The 21,438-nt window shown below is 39.2% G+C and overlaps 1 protein-coding gene across 2 annotated transcripts in view; it reads left to right on the top strand.

The window, feature by feature from the left end:
- The window catches only part of LOC146680541 (uncharacterized), a 91,361-nt gene that overhangs the window by 53,167 nt on the left and 16,756 nt on the right, over window positions 1–21,438 (top strand). For both annotated transcript variants that reach the window (XM_085449722.1, XM_085449721.1), the window contains 3 exons: window positions 546–604; window positions 2,919–2,983; window positions 15,032–15,184. In XM_085449722.1, the coding sequence (XP_085305848.1) occupies window positions 546–604; window positions 2,919–2,983; window positions 15,032–15,184 (277 nt within the window). The remainder of the gene's footprint in view (window positions 1–545; window positions 605–2,918; window positions 2,984–15,031; window positions 15,185–21,438) is intronic.

Here is a 21,438-nt window from a genome sequence, read left to right as displayed (position 1 = left end):
TTTGGGAGCTGCTCTAGCTATCTGACATGGCCACGCCCCTTATAATGCAAACTAAGCCTTAATAAATGCTGTACAGCTGTCGTTAAATGTGAAGTTGAACCAAATATAGAACATAGTTTCTTTTACTGTAAAATGTGCATTTTAAAATGGGAATCTAGAGGACCGGACTCACTTTTGGAACCAGAGGCCTCTCAATGAACTACAGCTTTTGACACTTTCAGCTTTATATTTTCTGCTTAATTTTTGAGTTGCTTGAATTTAAACTAAAGTTTCTGACAAAAAAATGTTTAAAATGCTAATAAAAGAAGGTGGGATTCATGATACCAGTATTTCCATAATTTCGTTTTGCTTCCTTACTAAGTTAATACTGTTGGGATGTTTTTATTTCAAGCAGTGATATCTGGAAACCTATTTGGGTATTTTCTGTGCCTCCCTTCTCATATTGAATATCAACATTTTTGTGCTGAGGAACAGTAAAAAAGCCCACAGATTACAGACGGAGGTATCATATGAATGACGCGCTGCTCTGTTTTTGGTCTTGACAGGTGGGATTGTAAACGTGATGCCTCTGCTTTTCTCACAGATCTCACACAACAGAACACAGGTAAATCTAATCTTAGGACTGCACCTGGCACTACCCGCTGATCTGTGGACTCAGTGTACTGAATTCAGAAATGGCTTGGGAAGCACTGTGTTCGTATTCTTCAACATGAGTTGGTCGTAGAAAGAGAGAGCGAGAGACGGGCATCACTGTGAGAAATAAACTAGAATTTCGGAGAAGAATTAGGACTGAAAGGCTCTTACACAGGTGGTCAACCATATTATTATTCTACTGATGGCTCCTGGTATTAAGCTCCAGCACTGAAGCAGAAAGGTTTGACAACAAAGTGTTCCTTAGATTAACTAGATAATTGGAACATCTCAACTCCTTAATTAACGCTGATGCAAACAGTTCATGTAGAAATATTAAAGAAATATTAAGTTATTGTGAGACCTTACTCATCAAGCCTATTTTGCATCAGATAGAAGTGTTTGGAGTCGACCCACTGTCATAATCGGGACACAAATTGCTCCATTATTTTATTCCTTTTAAAATCATTTCACAACACTAAGCTGTTTTACTCTGATTTTATGTTAATATATGACTTTGCATGCATCTAGATATTGGATGCACAGTAAGCTGGCCCCAGTACGGTCCAGACATATGCTTTGCAGCCCTGAAATTTTGAGATGTTACCTTCATGATGGTGCATTTGGAAATGCAGGTGTCTGGCACGCTCAGGTTGGACATTAAACAGCTTTGCCGGGCTTCCTACTACAAGGGTCATGTGCCAAATGGCATATAAGAAAAAAACAGTTAAACTCAATCGCTTAAATCAAATGTCGTATTTCCAGTATCTCCTATTGAGTGTTACGAGAGGAAGGAAAACTGCCTCCAGCCGGTCTCTCTGCTGTTTAAAAGGCATGCACTGCAGATTGTGGTGTATGCAGAATAACAGTCGGCTGAGAGTTTTGCCCACTTCCATACAGAATGACGGGAAACTAGACCCCAGGTCTCAAAATAAAGAATTCTTGATAGGTATTGTTTGTGGAAGGAAAAATTCAGGTTTCTTTTTCTGTATCTCACCATTTCTGATAGGCCACTAACCCTACCTGCAGGATGGGTCAGTCTTTATTGGTCAGGTCAGAAGTAATGCTGTTAGGTCACGGCTCTTTCCCAGCCACACAGTCTAGTCTTTTATTGACCAAGCTCCTGTCTCAGACTATCATCTGGACACATGCAAAAGCATTTATTAATATAAATAAATAAGAGTAAAAGGGCTTAGTGATTAACAAAAAATAACATGAGAAATTCTATTCATTTACTACACGTCTAGAAAACCAGGTACAGAAGATGCAGATTGATTGCTTTTTCCATTCTTCATAAGTGGAGATATGCCATATAACTTTGTTGCCATTCCAAAATCCTCCAATTGAAAATATACATAAAGACAGAATAGAAACACACTTGCTACTCTGAAATGAAAAAAGTATCCTGATGTAAATATCTTCATATCACAGGGTTCCTGACTACAGGCCTGCATTTTGCTGCCGTAATGTTTCAAAGCCATTGTCAGAATAACATGGAATCGTTCATATAAACAAGCACCTGCATGACTACAGAGGCTAGCATCTAAGTTGGAGTCATATAAAAATATATATACAAATATATAACTAACAATATTTTTGTTTTATAAAAGATCATATTGAAAGAGAAAATTAAAAAATATAAAGGTATATAAAAAATTTTGAAGCATTTATATTGTGTTTCAACCTAAAATAACTACATTTTTAGAAATGCATGTATGGAAAAAAATGTCATTTACTAAAATAGTTAGTTATGCCAGAGGTGTGTATCAGCTTTTTTAAGCATGTTATTTATAAAAGCTGCCCCTTCTTAATTCATGGGTGGCAATTACATGGTTACATGCAGTTGTTATTACATGATATTTACAGTTACAGTTAAATACCTTTTAAATCAGGCCAAAAAAAGGTTTTAAAAATGAAAAATGAAGTGAGGTTTTATAACAATAGGTCAATTTAAATCCAAACGAGAAGTTCTTAACCATGAGGACAGTACTAGGTAATTAAATTTTTATTTCTTGTGATACAGTAAAACTGCCATGTCACATCCACGGCCCATATACAAAGAGTCAGACCCACAAAGATGCTCTCTCTCTGCCACTGATCAGTTTGCCTAAGCATCATTTAGATGAAGTGCACGACTGGAATAGTAGCAACTAAGTTTGCTTTTGAGGAACTCTGTATTATCACCTGTGCAGTTATGTGATTACGTAGTGCAATTGTTCCACAATGTTCTCCTGTTACGCTGCTTGAGCCGGATGTTGGTTATCGTGTTCTCTTGTCTTCATCTTTAGATCCTGTGGTTTCGGAGAGCAGTGATTGGAGGTCTGACAACCTGCACTGTGCTCAACATCCTCTGGTGAGCACTTTACTCATTATTTGATCTTTGATTCTTTATTCCTTTCCAGATATTGGTTGGCACAGTCATATCATGGTTAGAACTGTGGTCTGAAAAAGGAAGTTTTTCAGGTGCTGTGGTTTCTTTTTTTTTTTTTTTTTTTTTTTTTTTTTTTCTTTAAATGACATCAGAAACAGCAGTATGCGACATTACGTGATGGCAGAGCTTCAGTTCATCCAAAAAAAAAAAAAAAGGTGCTGTGGTTTCAATTCTGACATGTATGCCAGGTTAATTGAGGATTCTAAGTTGACTGTATGTAGGCCTCTCTCTTAGCTCTGTGATGGACTGGCATCCAGTCCAGGCTCCAGGGTTCCTTGACTTGAGCACAATGTCAGTTGGGATATGGTCCAGCCATACTGCAACCTTGGAAGAATAAGAGATTAACAAAGAAGCATGGATAGACTTTCCAGTCGGTTAAGAGTTATAAGCTATAGCTCTATTTATATTTAATTATCCTTTAGCTCCTTCCCTTTCTTTTGCAGTCTATGTGGAAATAAATTGCTTTTTCAGTACTTACTAAAATGTAAGGCAAGCAATTGGCACTTTTGCTGCTTCTTAACCATTAACTATAGAAATTATCTTCCCCCAGAAGACCATCTGGTGTATTATCACCCAGAGAGCACAACAGGGTGCTGGACTATTTCTGTGAACAATGACCACAACCTGCCCACAACCTACTCTCAACCTGGTTGAGGGTCAGGTACTATTGAGGAAGGAAACTGTGCAGGATCTTTTAGGCACAATCATCATTAAGCTTAAAGTCTTTGTCGTTTATTATAATTTTGCTAGTAGTTATAGCAAATAAGCTTTTACTGGGTAATTCCGCATAGGTAAGGAATAAGTGGCTGCAAGGCTGTCTTCCTAAGAAAGAATGAAATAGTTCAGAAAGAATGATTTAAGCCATATGTCAAATGTCAACTGTTAAAGCTGTATACGATCCAGTATGATTGACATAGGGTATTATGGCCAGATGGTCACATATGACCACTTCAGGGTCACATACGCTGGCTCTGAAGGTGGGATCCTCTGAGACCTTCAGCAGACGTTTGAAGAGAGCAAAGAGTAAAAGCAGCAGCAGCAAGGACGGTGGCCCAGAGTTTAAGAAGGCCATCTGGCAAAATAACCATCCACAAAGGACTCGAAATGCACCAGAGAGCACAGACCCTTCACTGTCTATTGAACCCCCACTTTGCAGCTGAAGAGTCAGTTGCATTTAGGAAGAATGTTTAGTGTGCCCTTTCCTTCTCGCGACAGAGAAACAAGCCTCAACAGGATGGAGTTTGGAGTCACACTGCACCTGGTGTATATTTAAACTGGTATTTAACTTCCCTCTACTCAGTAAATAAGTCTGTAAACATAGTGAGTAATGTAGGCAGCCACTGCGTGGTTAATTTTGTTCTTCACCCAGCACAACAGAAATATATTCTCCCAGAGTATTACCTGAGGAAATCTGGTCGTATCTCACAGTGTGTGTCATCCCGTCCATTTGTGAAAAAAGTCAACTTTTTATTAAGGGGAAAAAATGGAGAAATTTAAAAGAGCACTCTGCCAATTTCATTTTATCTGCTTGCCTTATGGGCAGTCTAGGATATAACTAAGCACTGCTGTAAAGGTCAGGATACTCCATCTCTCCCTATTGTTTTTTTAAATCTGCCTCTCAGGCTCATTTCTGTCTTCTTTTCTTCTATGTTTCAGTGCTTGATCGTATCTCCTTTAACGGCACATTTTCATGTGTGCTGGCACTACAGCTTAAAACAAAGTGAGGCGGGTATGCACGGCGCAAAATCAATCAAATCTGGAAATTCCGATCTGGAAATAATTGGGTTTGGCAAGGCGAACACATGTGAAACTTAAGCAAATACAATGTATCACTGCTGTATGAGATGCTCTCTGCACACCCATGACAAATTTCACTGAGCTACAACCCACAATTGGTTGTATCTGACCTTTGGTGTACTTTACTGATCGGCTTCTGGCAAAACAACTTGCAGCAGCTCCACACAATAAGTCTCTCTCCTCTGGGATGCTTCTCTAAGATTTATGAGCTTCAGGCAGAATTTTTTTTCTTTTCTTTTTTTTTTATTCTTGTTGTTTTGTGTTCAAGCTATACACCAGAATCTGAAAGCAGTGTTGCGTGGCAAAATAATGCTCCATAATAACAGGTTTTTCACAGAGGGGCTCCATTTATTGAATCATGATAACATTTCAGAGTTATTTCAAACAGGTTTGCTTTTCCTTCCACATATATAGATCCCTTTGGTCAACACACGTGCGCTGCAAAAAACCTAAACTCAGCTTATACCTTTAGTTTTATAAATGCACTTTTACAGACCTATAGCACCTCAGCTAAGTGTTATACTTCACATGGGTACAACAGGCTTTTACATTATTTTCCGGTCGCTGCAGGTTACAGAACGCATTGTTGAACAGACAAACAAGCATTTTCATGCAGCACTGAGGTTATTTCCTCCACCGTGTTGACTTAGTATGACTCGCAGTAGACCCGAGTGAGAGGAAATGCACGGTAAGAGAGTTTGCTAATGCTGATTGTTTGCAGCACTGCAAATCTTCATGCCAAGAGGCTATGTTTTAAGCGTGTGATCCCAGTTTAGTGCAGCCATTACTGGAGGTCACCACCCAACAATGTTTCTTTTGCCTACAGTCCTCTTACTGATGGGAAATAAGTCACACTGAGATTACTTTATGCAGTCTGAGGGCCTTTCTCACAGAGGTAAAGTAAATTTATTTGGTCCTTTTGCGAGAGTTCAGCTTCAGTTTGTCATAGAAAATTGTGTTCTCGAGCAGTACTATAAAACAGCTCTGACACATCAGGGCATCGACACAGCGATACAGTGCACGGTGTTATCAGGCATGGGGACGTTTGCAGTGTGTCCATCAGGCTGTGGTATCAGGATTGCTCTGGTCAGCCCACGTATGCTCAATCCGATCCGGGCAATGCGGAGGCGAGGCCAAATTTGGGGCTCGGTCTGATCGAGCTGTAATCCTGAGACATTTTTGTAGTGTAACTGGGTGCGTTGTCCTGCCAAAAGATGCCACTGCAGTCCGACTGTGCCTTTGCCGAGGGATGACACTTGGTATCTTACTGTATCAGTGACATTAATCAACACACACATATATATATTGCATCTCAAACATTAGGAATATTGTGAAAGGAGGGTTTTTTTTGCATTTTATTTAATATATTTTTTACACAAAAACTAACACATACGAGCCATTTTAGTTGTAACTTCCTAGGACCTGACATCACAGTTTGGGTTGTCTAGACCAGCGGTCTCCAACCTGTTTTGCGCCACGGACCGGTTTATGCCCGACAATATTTTTCATGGACCGGCCTTTAATGTGTCGCGGATAAATACAACAAAATAAAACTAGTACCGGTACCGAAAAAAATAAGATTTATTCATAACACACGTGAAAAGGCCCAGGAAAACAGAGTTAACGATAAAAACGATAACAAAATAACGCTGAAAACCAAACATTTCACACCTGAGCCTCAACTCTCGCGGCCCGGTACCAAACGACTCATGGACCGGTATACCGGTCCGAGGCCCAGGGGTTGGGGACCGCTGGTCTAGACCAAAATACTAAATTTAGCTCTACAAGGGCCTGATATTCACTTACAAGGATGTTATACTGCCACTGTTCTAATGAAATTAAAAGAAATGTCCTCATATGTCATTTTTCTCAAAAACAAAAATCAGGTCAAAAATGAAAATCTGGTAAGTCTTTGTTTTTACATTCATCAGGTCCCAATCAGTTAAGTTAGGTTGCTATTTACAGTATAGGTACTATGTATCTGTCTAGTTTTGTACATGCAACTACACTCATGGGAAAGACTGCAGGCATAGTTATTCAGATAATGAGCATCGACACCCTCCGTGAGAAGGGTAAGCAGCGGAGGGTCATTGCTGAAAAGCCTGACTGTTTGCAAAGCGCTGCGTCGAGGTGCATTAATGGAAAGTTAAGAGGAAGGTAAAAAGATGCAAAAGCTCTCGAGGTTCCAGGATGACTGGAACTTGGAGAGAATTCTCAATTAAGTGAATGCAGTAATTTGTGTCCTTGCTTATGGTGCCACGGGGTGGCTGTAGTCAGGAGGTAGGGCAGGTCATCTGCTAACGTTGGTGGTTCAGTCCCTGGATGCTCCAATCTGCATACTAAATGTCCATGGATAAGATACTAAACCCAACTTGCTCTCCGGATGCATCCATGAAAGTGTGAATGTTAAGCACAAAAATATGTATGAACAAGCCATATAAACTGCTTTGAATGCTCCAGGGGAGTAAAAAACCACTATATAAGAATCAGTCCATTTGCCCTTTAGTTTTAGAAAACGTATTGGACAAATGAACAGTTTCCATTTAGAGACAATGGAACAAACTGCAGTCATTTTACTTTGAAACAGATGAAATGCTACAGCAAAGATAGCGTTTTTCAGTTTAAATGATTTGTCTCCTTTCAGGTGTGTAGCTAACTCTTTTTTGCAGTTTCTCCCACACTGAAATGAGATCTGGATAAATCATTGCCTCAAACTGATGTGGGACTTAGAAAAACAAATTAACTGAACGCGTCCTTTAAAAAGAGTTATTGCTTTCTTTAAATCCCATATGTCACTATGCTGCTGAAGGTTTAAACATTTCCCAGTATTTGAAAGCTCAGCTGGAGCTGAACTCAAAAGTTAATGTAATGCCCATGAATTGACCTTATTTGTTTCTTAAAAGCTTAAAGTCTACTTCTCTTGGTTACTATAAGTTGTGTGGTGGTAAAACGCTCTTTTACTGCACGAATGCAAATCTGCTCTCTCCCCTTTGCTCTCTTTCACCACTCTCACTTATCACACTACTTCTTTTGGGGGTCCTGTTCCTGCTTGACGTCCTGGTAAGCAATTTCCTCTGCCTCCATTTTTCAGACCATAATTTTGATTGATAATTATCGTTGGGGACATAATTCTGTTGAGCCACCCTGCAGAGTGAAAGACTAGTAGAATAAAATAGAAATGGTGTGTTGTTGGGTGCATTCGAGCGTAGCCACAACAAATGAATGGATAAATCTCTCAGAGCTGCACTCGGCACTGCCGATTCAAAGAGACCAACAGTCAGTGCCGCAGAGAGAGGAGAAAACTTGCTTGTTCGTGACTGGCTTTCTCTCTCTCTCTGCAGCTGAACTTTACGGCCTTTGGTTTCAAACAAAGAACTTGTGATTTGTCTTCTGTTTCACAGCCTGCCGTTTGGTTTTAAAAATCTTCAAAGACCACTCATATCCTGAAGGATTATCAGGCTCATTTCCACCAAACTTTAAAAACTTTGACAATCCAAGTGGAAATCCACATCAGAGGCTTGATTCGGCCTTTTGGCCGGCCATGTTTATCACTAATAATAGCACATTTAGTGGGCACACCAATGCCTTGTGAGATTAAGAGTCTTAATGTGTCTGGCATCACCATTTGTGTAGTTTTTATGACTGGAAATAGCTTTATTTTATTCAGCATGATACCAAGATTAATGAAGTGTATCAGTTTGTTTATATCATAATTGAGATATTAGTGTAGTTTGAATTATTGCAGAAATATAATGATTATTTCAGAGAAATTTCACCAGTTCTCAAATATATGTTAAAGAACATATGGTTCCAAATAATATGCTGAGTCATGACTAAAGTGCACTGAGGCATTTTCAGGTGTGCTGTGACATTTTCTGACAACCATATGTTATTATCACAATACATGACTGCACAAAAACTCATTTATTTACTAACTGCATCAGTTCTCTTAACCTGAGTGTGTCATCTTTGGGGAGTCCTTGGCTAATGCTAACATTATACCAAGAGAGTTAAAGAGATTCTTGGTAATCGAATATTCCCTCTGAGACAAACTACTTCAGAAGAGTGCTGCATCTGAACAGACAGACAGTATTTCTGTTTAGGCAGTGTGAAAATACCTGACCAGCTGATGGAGGTCATCTAGAGCCTCATCCCATGATGTCACTCGTGCAAAAAGTGTCATGCTAGGTCCAGATGTTGCAAATGGGCTTTTAAATGTGCCGTCATCTAACAATTAAATCCAAAGAATGATAGCATGCCAGATGGCATAGAGGCTATTTTTGGCTATAATGAATACAAATAGGACTTGGGCACCAAAGTTTAATAACCAGTGCTATAGCATATTGACATATTATAATATTAACAATTCTTCCTTATTAGATCTTGTGATTTATGTCTAGAGCTGATGCACAAGTCTTTGCAGTGGGTCAGTGCAGAGTCGGATAATATTTTTCAGACTTGTGGCGCATGTGCTGACAATGGGAAACCCAAAATTCAACTGTTACTCGATCATACTACAGCTGTCCCCACCAGATATCACTTTGAAGCTGATGTTTGGTTGCTAGCTACCAGGCTCTGGTTGCCAGGGTAACCATCTAATGTATTTACTGGGGGTCCATCATATGCCGATCACTGATATACTGCCCTTTCAATGCTAGTCTTATCAATCGCTCACCTTAGGGTCACTTCTTGGACCCACGTGACTCTGAATGACTTTCTATGTGCTGCCATTGATCGCTTCCAGTGTGGACACAGATTAATACTCTCAGAACTGTATGGTGTTTTATGGATCAGGTTTTCATGCACTCAGTTCCAGGTTTAAAAGCAGAGATGCTAGAACAGCTTGTTTCAAACAGTGGATAGACTGAGGGGTTGCCTTGTATGAGATTTTTTTTTTTTTTTTAAAGATTACTTTGAACTGTAAATCATATTAAGCTACTCTAGTAGACAAAGATTAACAAAAATATGGAGCTATAAATGAGCAAATAACTTGTGGTCCCTTTTATTCACAAAGCTTTTGGATCGACTCATTCTTTGTGAAACGGCTGCATTTTCAGACTGACAGCTCATTAAAAGGTTCCTAGCTGAGACGGTTGCCTTGGGCTGTGGTTGAAATTAGAGTAACATGACAGTATAAACGTTGTCATGTGTGGCACAGTCACACAGTGACTTGTTAGCACAGATGTAACATCTTACGCCCTAATTTGCAGTACGTAATTTGCAAACTTTACAGATTGAAAAGGTTTGTACAGCAATCATATATTTGATAATTCAAATGAAATAATAATTTATGTAGGCAATTCTATTTAGTTTCTGTAAAATCACATATCCTAATTAGAACAAAGGGAAATGCTGTGTGCATTTAACTGTAAAAGTTTAAAAGGTGATTTGATGAATTGCAATAGAATCCTCATGTTTACATTTTTCTTCCTGTGCAAAAACAACTGTTGGTAACTTGGTTTAAAATTCAGATTTTTGTCAACAAGGATAATCAAATACGTTGAGAATATGTATAGCCGTGATGAAATAGCACTTATATAATTCATGATAAATCTAAAAAAAAAACAGACATACAGTTTTGCATTGTTGGTTTGATGTAATGAAATTTAATGTGCTTACATTTTTGCATTTTTGGCCGACAGCAGGATCGCGTTATCTCATCTCCCTTCTCCCGTCACTACTGCGCAAAATTTGCTTGCAAATTATGTCAAAGGCTCTTTGAATCATTTGATGATTGGTTGTCACACCAGCATCAGGTCAGAATTTCCTGAGAGCAAGATTAAGCGAAGGACTTCACAGGCATCACCGAGCCGCGACTGGTGCATCGGAAGGAATATTTCAAGGGGACAAACAGTGTGCATCGTGATCCTCCACCTTGTCCTTTAGAGAAGTCCTGCTTCAGCTGAAAGGGACTACATTCACATGTAATGTATTACCTTTCATATTAGGAGGAAAGTGTGGTATTTTCTGCCAATTACCCACAAAATAACGTAACACTATGAGATGAGTGATACACAAACAGCAGAAGCGTCCAGTGAGCTTATTTTACCTCAGAAGTCGACTCTGCTCTATCCTTGGAGTCCTCAGAGGAAGAGATTAATATTATCAGTGTGTACACTAAGCTCGTTTTCCCTCTTCACTTTTGCTTTAAAAGGACAGAGAACATTAATCGCTCTGCGGCCCATTAAGTTCTGCTGAAAAATCCAACACACCTGTTTAAATATTTTGTGAATTCCCAGCTCCTCAGTGTGCCGCTACTTGTTCTGAATATTAAGAAATAAGATCTTTATTGCACACAAATACGTCTCATTGCTGTGTGCTTTTGGAACTTCATGCTATTCAGTTTCTCTGAGTCTTATTCTCTTAAGGTTGATTTTTACGAATGACTTTAATGCCCTTTTAGAGCATGGAAGCTGAGGAGTGTAATGTAGTTTTCTTTTCTGATGACTCCTCTGCTGCAGTAGAAAAGTACATTGAAAATTTCAGGAGTATTGATTACTAATGCATTAAACTTGATGCCTTTTTGCTTCTCATACATGTTTTTATTTTTGTTGCTTTTTTTGATTTCTACTCGTGTGTAAAACATCTGTTATCTCTCTTTAACCCCCCTAGAAGCTCTTCTAACTTTTAACCTTACCGTTCATTCTTCCTCCAATCACAGTGTTGCTGATGATGGTTTCCAGTATTGATATATTTCCCTCAGGCAGTGACCACAAGAGTGCTGAGTCATCTTGGATGATTGAATCCAGCTTGGCTAATCTAATTCTCTTGTGGCTTCGAAGAACTGAACCGTGCAGATTAGCGTAACTAGCTCATCTTGGGTCACACAATTGATCTTGGATTTTTTTTAAGCGACACGCAGTCCCCAACACATGATGACAGTCCCCATTTCTGCAGATATTATAGCTTTATTTCTGTGCACTGAGAGAAGCTGGTGATGTGAAATCCATTTTTATGTAGAGACTCCGATATAAACTATTTTAATTAAGCATTACTGAACCAGTAGATTTCTTTAAAGGGATCAAATATTAATGTTTAATGTGGTTAAATCAGGACTGCCAGTATATTGATCCATATATTAATTTGAGTGATTGTTACTGTTGTCCACAGCAGCTTTATACTGCATAAAAAGTTTCTCTTACTTGGTCCCCGCAGCATTTTGAAGGCAGCGTGACTCACGTCCATAAATCTGCAGCATTGCCACGCCAGAGGGTAGTGCTATTTTGCACAGCAATCCACCGTGCTTACATTGATTAAATCGTATGCAGTGGCACACGGTAGCTGCAAAAAACATTATATAATTCTGCACACATCAGACAATGCAGTTTTAGTTTTACGCCAGATGTAGCAGGATTCAAACTGCATACACAAAGGCTCAAATGTGAAACGAGCCTTTGTTCTTTTTGGCCGGTGGTGGTTTTCACCTTGGAAATCTCCCATGGGTGGCATTTTTGCCTGGACTTTTTCTGATTGTTGAATTATGAACTCTGTTCTTAACAAAGGCAAGTGAGGCCTTCAGTTCTTTCAGCGATGTTCTTTTGTGACCTCCTGGATGAGTCATTGGTGTGCTCTTAGAGCTGGCCTCTCCTGGGATGGTTCACCACTGTTCCAAGTTTCTCTATTTGTGGATAATGACTCTCCCTGTGGTTTGATGGAGTCACAAAGCCTTAGATTTGGCTTTTCCACACTGATAGATGTCAGTGGCTTTAATATGATGCTTGTTTAGATCTTTTAGCCAACTTTAGTTTATCTGACAGATTTTGTTTAAGTGATTTGTTGATTCTACAGGTTTGATGGTTCTCACTCCGGATCTGTCTAATGAAATTGAACTAAGTGTTTCGAAAATTTTGGTAAATCGCAGTTATTTCAATCAGAAATTAACAAGGGATTTCTATATGTTTAATACTTTAACAACCAGGTTTGGTGGGCAGATCAAGCCTTAGTACAACATAAGAGAGTTATAATACAACTCCTCCCTTATCCAATTATCATCAAGCAGGGAAATTGGCTATAGAGACCAAACGTTTTGCAGCGGGCTATAAGCATACTGGAAAATTTAACATGGGAGTTCCTGGCGACTGACTTGCTTTTGGAGTAAGCATAAATTGGCAATTTCAGTTTTTCAGACGTTTCTTTAGTTTGTTTGTTGTCATCTTGTTTAAAACATGAGCAAAAGAAGAATTATTTATAATTATAACAATTAAAGAATTAATCTCGGCACATTGTTGTCAAATAAATGGCTTCATTAATATTTATAATAACTAAAAAAAAATTACTTTGGAGGGAAGAAGCCAGTTAAAATAAAACAAACTGCTAAATTTACACACGAGAACTTGTGTTTCTTTTCAGAATAAGCTATGCTTTTGAAACTCTGTCCCAACCTATCGAGCAGCAGGAGTTTCAGCAGGGGGCACGGCTCCAAGGCTGTGCAGTACAGAACCCAGCAGACAAGCTGCACAGAGAGATCCTATACACATAATGCACAAGGAAATAGATGCCCTTGTCAAGTATAGCAATGGGAAACTAGCACAACAGCAGCCTGTGGTGTTGGAGAGAGTAAATTATCAACACACCCAGTAACGGTGTTGTCTAGCAGTTGGATGAAAATAGTATAACTAGCTGTTATGTGTGTAGAATAATATCATGAGAGGCTTTGTCAGGTTTTAAAGATCACCTCATTTTCTTGATGTATTGCTCTGCCAACTAAAATGAGGCTTCGCCACTGCTTAATATGTATCAATAATTAAAATGATATCAGTCTTTGTGATAAATTTGTAATTCATTCATTCATTCATGCTGTCTACTACTTTTAAAGCCTACAGAGGATACAAAGTCTCTGTTTCCAACTCAGACTCGGGGTTGGTTTCATTTTCCAAAGGATAGAAATTAAGCTACCGTTAGAAGTACGACTGCTATCGTTGTCAGGGAATGCAGACTTTTGGACGCTCGCGCAGTTAGTTAGGAGATTTCCAAGATCCAAGGCTGCTGTTCTCTACTAATGCAACTGCCAGTCACAATATGCCTTGTGTACATGTCTATTAATATATCAGTTATCAAAAGAGAGTTTTCTGAAGTGTTAAATATTATAATATAGCAATTTTATGCTTCCAATAATTAGCCTAGTAGAAAAAAATTCTCAAGTTTTTGACCTTTCTTATTATTATTATTATTATTATTATTATTTACATTATTCTATTGTTTTCAGGTAGCAGGATGACAGTCAGGTGTGAGTGTGTGCCCTGGTTTATGTAAAGATCAGGGATCAGCCCAGTGTCTGAGCTTCACAACATTGTTTTAGGAAGTGAATCATGAACAAAGAAGATCTCCATGGACCTCAAAAAAGGCTTATTGATGTTCAGCAGCAGTCAAACAGACAGGCTACAAATGAAGGAAATGAAGAACATTGCTTCACCCGACTGGAGTGTCCAGTGTTCCCTCACAGAGCACGGTGTCTAATAGTGTGAAAGGTCACATGGGAGCCCAGGATAACATCTAAGCAGCTTCTCACATTGTGTACATGTTCATGAATGAGAAGTTTACTAACACTAAAGGATGAATCAGAAGGCTGTTTGAACCGGGAGCTTATCCCATCTGTAAAACGTGGTGGCCGCATTATGACTGTTTGAGACGGTTATAATTAATCTGCACCAGGGCGGGTCATCATCGATAGAATATTACTGCAAATTTATAAAGAATGAAGCAACATCTGTTCATGAATTGAACATTAAGAGAAAGTGGGTTAAAAAAAAAAAAAGCATCAGCATACAAGTTGTTTTACCAAAAAATGATCAAAGAAGCAAGATGATGTTTTGGAAAGCCCGAGTCAAAGTCCTGACCTTCTTCCAGCAGCCTGAAACAAGCAATTCATGTGATGAAACTAACAAACATCCCAGAGCTGAATGTGTTCTGATAATTCAAGTGTACAAGTCCTCCAAGCTGGTGTGTAGGACTGTTCAACAGTTTTCCTACATTTTTAAGGTTTGCATACATTTGCTTCTTGCAGAGTAATAGAAATACTACTCGGCTAACAAACCACTGAGTTTTTTCATATATATGCTTTTAGGTTTTGTGTGTAATTGTAATATTTAATTCAAAGTTAAAGAAGTCACAGACCATCAAGCACTAAATTACATACCCTTTATTAATATGACAGGGTTTTGTTGTGTGTGTTAGGTGCTGGGCAGTGCTGGAAATTGTCCCGCAGACATCATTCCCAGAGAGGAGGATGACACCGGAAACAACAACAACCAGGCCTGACTACAGCAGCCCCTCTGGTCCTCCATCCTCAGTCTCCTCACAGAAATACTCTAACATCTCGCTAGAAGAGTGAGTCTGTACTTAAAGTGCTTACCTCTCCTGTTCTGTCTTTCCATCTTTAGCCACAAGCCTGACACTTATGGTTGTATCCTTTGAATAAATATGTGCTAATATGTAAAGCAGGGTTTCAAATCTGTCCTAAACAGCTGTTTGGAAGTTTCTTTATCAAGAAAAAGCTCTTTGCTCACTGTTATCTGCATGTTCATGTGTAAACCTATTGCTCGGGTTTTGCAAAATTCGTCTGCTCACTGCAGAACCACTAGATCACTTGTTTCAAATACAGGCCAATCGTTTAGTATTTACTTTAGAAACAGCAGGTGTTGGACACTCAGTCGAGGTTCAGTTTGTGCGAGTGTTGTTTCTTCAGCGGGTGTCGTTCTCGCTGTCATAAAATCTCTTTTTTGTGTGTTGGATACTGGAATGAAACAAAGACACAAATTTTCTATAAAAATCCAAAGGAAGTGATGTCCATGCTTGTGCCTTGCCTCAGTGCATCTTTGATTTCCATCTTGCTAATATTAGCTTAGAAAAAGGGCTCTCATCAGGATGCAAGGAACGCTCAGATTTCCCACTCATGTTGGCTTGAATATTGATGGTTGATTCATAGACCTTGAGAAACAATAGCTGAGAAAGAGTTAAGAGTAGTTAGAAATAGATATGAACAGGGGTTAAAGTGGGCCATGGGATGGTTTTGTTCTCACCTTCACTTAATAAGCAATTATAACAATGTGTGATAACTGTGCTGTCAGAAATCACAAACGATTTAAGAGAAGAAGATAAGAGATCACGTTCAAAGGTAGCAAGTGGCATCCGATCAGCTGGTAATTTAAAGCTTACCTATGTAACGTCCTGATTTATGTTGGATTTTTTCATTCAGAGTGTGGATCTGGACAGGTGTTGCTGAAGTTAATTCAAACTTGGAAGTGATTATGAAGGTTATACTGACAGCAGGTGCAGGCTTAACTGGGCAGTTTGCAGTACTGTGGTACAGCTCATAGTGATGAACTGCACTCCAGCCACAGTTCAAATGCTTGTTAATGAGCTAATAACATGGCAGAAACCTAATGCGTTTAGAATACCAGCAGAAGACCACACTTGGTGGCACTCTATCAGCTGACAACGGCAAACTGAGCTTGCAGTTCACATAGGCTCACCATAATTGGACAACAGAAGGTTGGAAAAATGGTGTCTGGTCTGATTAGTCTTGATTTTGCGTCAGCATTCAGATAGAGGGGTCAGAATTTGGTGTAAACAACATGAAAGCATGGATCCATCCTGCTTTGTATCGACAGTTCGGGCTGGTGGTGGAGGAGGATATTTTCTATGCAATGCTAATACTAACCGAGCATCGTGTAAACACAACAGTCAGATTATTGTTGCTTATCATGTCCATCCCTTTGTGACCACAGTGTTTTTCACCAGCAAAGATGAAGGCGAAGTATAACTTTGAAGGAAAGACGCTTTTAAAAATATGATTTGGAACGCAGCTACAAAGGCTCACGGAACATCTGCCTGTATATTGTAGAATGTTGGTGGCTAAAGCAAACCTCAAAACCAGCACCGGTCAGGTGGTCATAGCCTTCACATAAAGAGAGCAAATGTACCGGAGCTCACAATAATGATTATTCGAGTCAGTTAACCTTGAGGCATTGCTACTTGGAAGTTCTGGTCCCCACCTCCCAAATCCCACTCTAATCCCAGCATATGAAGCACTGAGAGACAGACTCAGTGGACAGTATGTAAATCTGGATATTGAAGGGCATAAATGCCGCACCTTGAAAGGAGAGAACCAGAGGATAGCAGATATTCCAGATTAAATGTCCTGGGTTATCTGTAGTAGAATAACAGTGTCAAATAGCAGTCATTTCAGGTCAGCCTTTAAATAATTTGGCAGGTATGAAGCTCTTTTTATGCTATTACATTATCCACACCCATTCTGAGATCATCAAAAAATGGCACCAGATTTCCATTTCTGATACTAAGTTGGCTTTTTGTCATCAGCATTGTACAGTATGCCATTTCGTTGATGGCCAAGTTTGACAGTGATGATACATCAGCAGAGAATTGTGTGAATATGTGCAATTAGCAGCTCTTGTACTGAATATGTAATTATTTCAAAGCATCTTTGAATTGTAATCGCTCCCTGGCTCAGGCTTTCCCTTTCCATTAAATCCTCTTTCATTACACTGATTTGCAGAACAACCATTTTTCATTCTGATTGCTTGGCATGAATTTTTATTTCTGTGTTATTCTTTCCCCCTTACCCATCACTGCTCATTGTTCATCTCTTTAAAAAAAAAAAAAGGAAAGGAAAAAAACAGAGCTCCTGTGACCCACATGGTTGAGACAACCTCAGTGACAGGTACCTGCACTTCTGCGTTTGCAGAGCTTTTCTATGACAACAGTGCCCCCTGGTGGCTTTTTATAAATCATCTATTAAGATCACATGGTTGTTTATACTGTTCCAAATCCCAGTCCTCTAACCTTGTTCCCCTCATCTGTTGAGTCGTTCAGAGCAGCTTTGTGCTTTTAAAGCCATGGTGGAATGAAGGATGGAATATAAACGATAAAAGTAAGGACAGAGGATTTTTGCAGCCTTGTCGCTAGTCTCATGTGTCACTGGGATCAGAAACAACTGTTTGCTTTTAGACTGTTGCAATTAGACAAAAGACAATTTGGGAGTCTTGGAAAGTCAAAGTAAAGGTGATTGGAGAGCATTTGTCCATCTGGAAAATGTTGGAAGGCTCACTTGAGGTGCTGGGCTGTTGATAAGTCTGCCTTTATCAAGTCCTTGGCTCGCTCATCAAAGGATGTGCATGCTGGAAGTGTCCATGCAAACACAGAAAGTTTCCATGCATCCTTCACCTTTAGTTGTGCTTTGTGCTTTATATATATTTATGTATATGAAAACGGCACCTTCAGTGACTTATGCTGTCGATACATCCCTTTGAATGTTCCAATGGCCTTGCTGTTGAGGAAGTTTCACCTTGATAATCGTGGGCTTTCTTGAAATTTGTTGACAACTGACTCCTCAGTTTAGATTTGTTGCCACTATGAAGTTAAAAAGAGCTTTCACAACTGACTTGCCCCTAAATTAACAAATAAAAACGGCATTATAAGCTATAAAATCCATACCTTTGTGTGAATAACCACTTCAATGTAATTCCTAATTGTTCTGAAATAGCTTTTTAACTGTTGCACATTTAAGAAAAACATACCTGGGTTAAGAATGATCAGCAAAAAGAAAGAAGCTTAAATGTGGCTGTTTGTTATGTATGCAAACTGCAAATGGATATTGGTCTTGATCTAATAGTAGAAATAAGATAAAAGGCGATTTCTTGCTTAAAGAAATGTTTACTCTGTGTTATGAATGAAAACCCATCTGCTCATCTGTTCATAGTGGTGATTTACTTTCAGTTTGGTAAAAGTCTGTTTTAAACATCATTTGTTGGTTTGTCTCTGTCAGGACGACAACCTGATGATTGCTTCTTTTTCACCCAAAGTAGTGCCAAGGCCTAGCCTGACATCAGTTTCATGTATTTCCACTCAGAAAGTTTGGTGCCAATGCTAAAAAACTGGTAGCATTGTGATGCCACAAAGTTGGAACCACTGTTGTTAGTCGCTTTGGGCCATATTCATTGCATTAATATATTCATTTCCATTCATGCTTTAGAGCATGTCTTGTGTTGGGCTGTATGTGGGATTTCTCACAGCAGTGGAACCTGCAGTCCGAGCCTTCAGCCGTGGGTTTCTTGAACAGGATGTCAGGGTTGGTTAAAATGGTTGTGACAGTTGCCTTTGGCAGCATAGTACACACTGCATCTTTCATACTTTACAAGGTCAGAACATGAAAACAAGCCCCACGCGCCTGTGAGTGCTGTAAATGGATCCCTGTTCATTGGGATGGATGTGCCTGAGTCTTGCATGCTTTCATTCAGATGAGTACAAGCGTCAGTTAAGCCAGCTTGGCACTTTGTGCAGAAAAAGGTAAAACAAGCAGGTCAGCACCTTTCCTCAACCACCTGCCATCAAAGTACAGCAAGAGGTCATGGTCGTCTGCACCCATTTCCATGCATATTTCTATATAAAGCTGGAATTAATGCTCCAGGTTAATTAGAAAGTTGACTCCTAATTTGAGACCTGGACTACCTGGACTACCCGTACCTCACTGAGGCTGCAGGAAGTTTAATTGTATTGTTTTACATTCTTGTTCGGGTTGAGGCAAACTAATACATCTCATCTAAATTTTAACATGTTTGAAATTGCTAAATGAACTAAAAACAAAATAATAAATCTACCTATCTTAATAACTATCTATCTGAATTAATATCTGATTGGTGATTGGTTGGGCTAACAAAGGAGTCCAATCAATCACCAATCCAATCAACCAGAAATTTCACACAGCTGGTTATAAATTGGCCAAAGGACACGTTCAGCCTTTGCTCGTCACATCTGGCTTCAACAGTCAAGATGACGAAGTTGAAATTCTAATCTTGATACTTCAGTGGGTGAAATCAGAGGGCTACGACAATCTTTTATACCGTCTATGATTTATACTGTGGCGCCAGAAAAAGATGGGTGGTGAAAATGCCAACTTGGCTGCTCTGCAACTACATGAAACACAGACAAATTGTCCACTGGAGAAACAAAGGCTGCAGAAAGCTGCGGCCCTCACCCTGTTTCAAAACTGTCCTCATCCTTGACTTGGATCACAGACTGTGCATGTGTTGATGTCACAGTTTATTTAGAAATTGTCCCCCATTTGGTTGTGTGTGCTGCGACTCTGTGTATCTGAAAAGTGGAACATTTGTCATCAGTCCTGAAGCTTGTTTCCTTTCACAGAATTTGCTCAAAGTGAGAAACAAAAGCTGTTCCCCGACTGTCTAAGGCTTATTAGTTTTGGCGATTTGAAACACCACAAATGATGCACGGTGCGTCGTCTTTGCTGTTGCTTGTCCTTCTAATTAGCTTTGTCTCCCTTATCCCCCCGCTGTGACTCAGTATGTCACAACCAAGAGTTTCAAAACTGGCTGCGCAGCCACTGCAGTAAGACAGAGGAAAAAAGTGAAAGGAATTAGAAAGTAAGGCAGATGTGAGTTATTGTGCTGTAAAGCCAGGATGTTGCTAATTTAAGGCCCGTCTGGCAATACGTTAAGTTATACTTTAAGAAAAGGCAAGAATAATCTGTGTTCATCAAATATCACATGACTATGTAAAGTTTCACCAGTAAACTGAGTTTTCTGGTCATTTTGCTTTAGATTAACCTGATTCCAAAGCATTTTTAAAATTATGTGAAGCCCAGCTAAATGAACATATAATGGTGTTTACTTTAGCGCTCAAACATTTTTAAGTTTCGTTCCGGCATCAGAAAAGGCATCCAGTATAAAAGTCTGCCACGTCAAACATGCAGAGCTAGCTGCGGTGGTGACCCCTTGTGGTATTGCAACAGTCAAAGTAGGTTCTTCTTCTTTGATCAACCTTTATTGAATATTTGTTTTTTACATTCTGCATGGGAGCAGTGTGTATTTGATCTTTTCTCTCAAGTTCGTGCATTCAAATTCCTGAGATCACACAATGACAAATCTATTTTTGGGATAACCTGTTCACATCATAATAGAAAGCTTATTTGGCTTTGTCCTAGATGCCCAGGCGTTAGTTGGTTGGGTATAAAAAGCCAAAACTAATGTCTAATAAATTATAATCTGCATGAAAGCTATGAAGCTATGCAGCAGATTTCTGGTGTTGTTTTTTTTCTCTGGACAGTGTTAAATTTGTAATATTTTTATCACCCTCATTGGTATAAAAGGATGCAGCGAGGTGCAGATCAGTGTTGTCAATCACCGATGAAAATCCATCAGGCTTTATGCATAAGAGACACGTCTCTAGTTATATTTGCCTGTTTTTAAATTAAAAACTGCTGTTAGGTAAAATTTGACTTTCATGAAGACTTTGATACAAATGAAAATCATTTATTTTAATTTGCTTAAAAGAAATACATCTTTGCAAAATAATTTTGCGACACCACAATCAAACAAAAACATGAAACTCTGACTCGCTGTCAAGATTTATTGTGTTAAGAGAACACATGCGGGGTTGATAATGACGCTCAGACAGGCTGAAAATATTATTATTGCTGCTTTCGTTGACCTTGATATTTAAAAGCTCGTGCTCTTTGCTGGTGCACGTGCACGTGTTTTTGAGTCGCTCCATGCTTTGCCTGGTATTCACTGAGTTTAGCAGATGCTGCAGTGCAGCTGATGACC

Source organism: Copadichromis virginalis, linkage group LG23 (genome assembly GCF_057382275.1).
Source record: "Copadichromis virginalis isolate Kocher_CV1m ecotype Utaka linkage group LG23, C_Virginalis_male_GT1.1, whole genome shotgun sequence".
NCBI classification, from domain to species: Eukaryota; Metazoa; Chordata; class Actinopteri; order Cichliformes; family Cichlidae; genus Copadichromis; species Copadichromis virginalis.
This window is presented reverse-complemented; position numbering and strand designations above follow the sequence as displayed.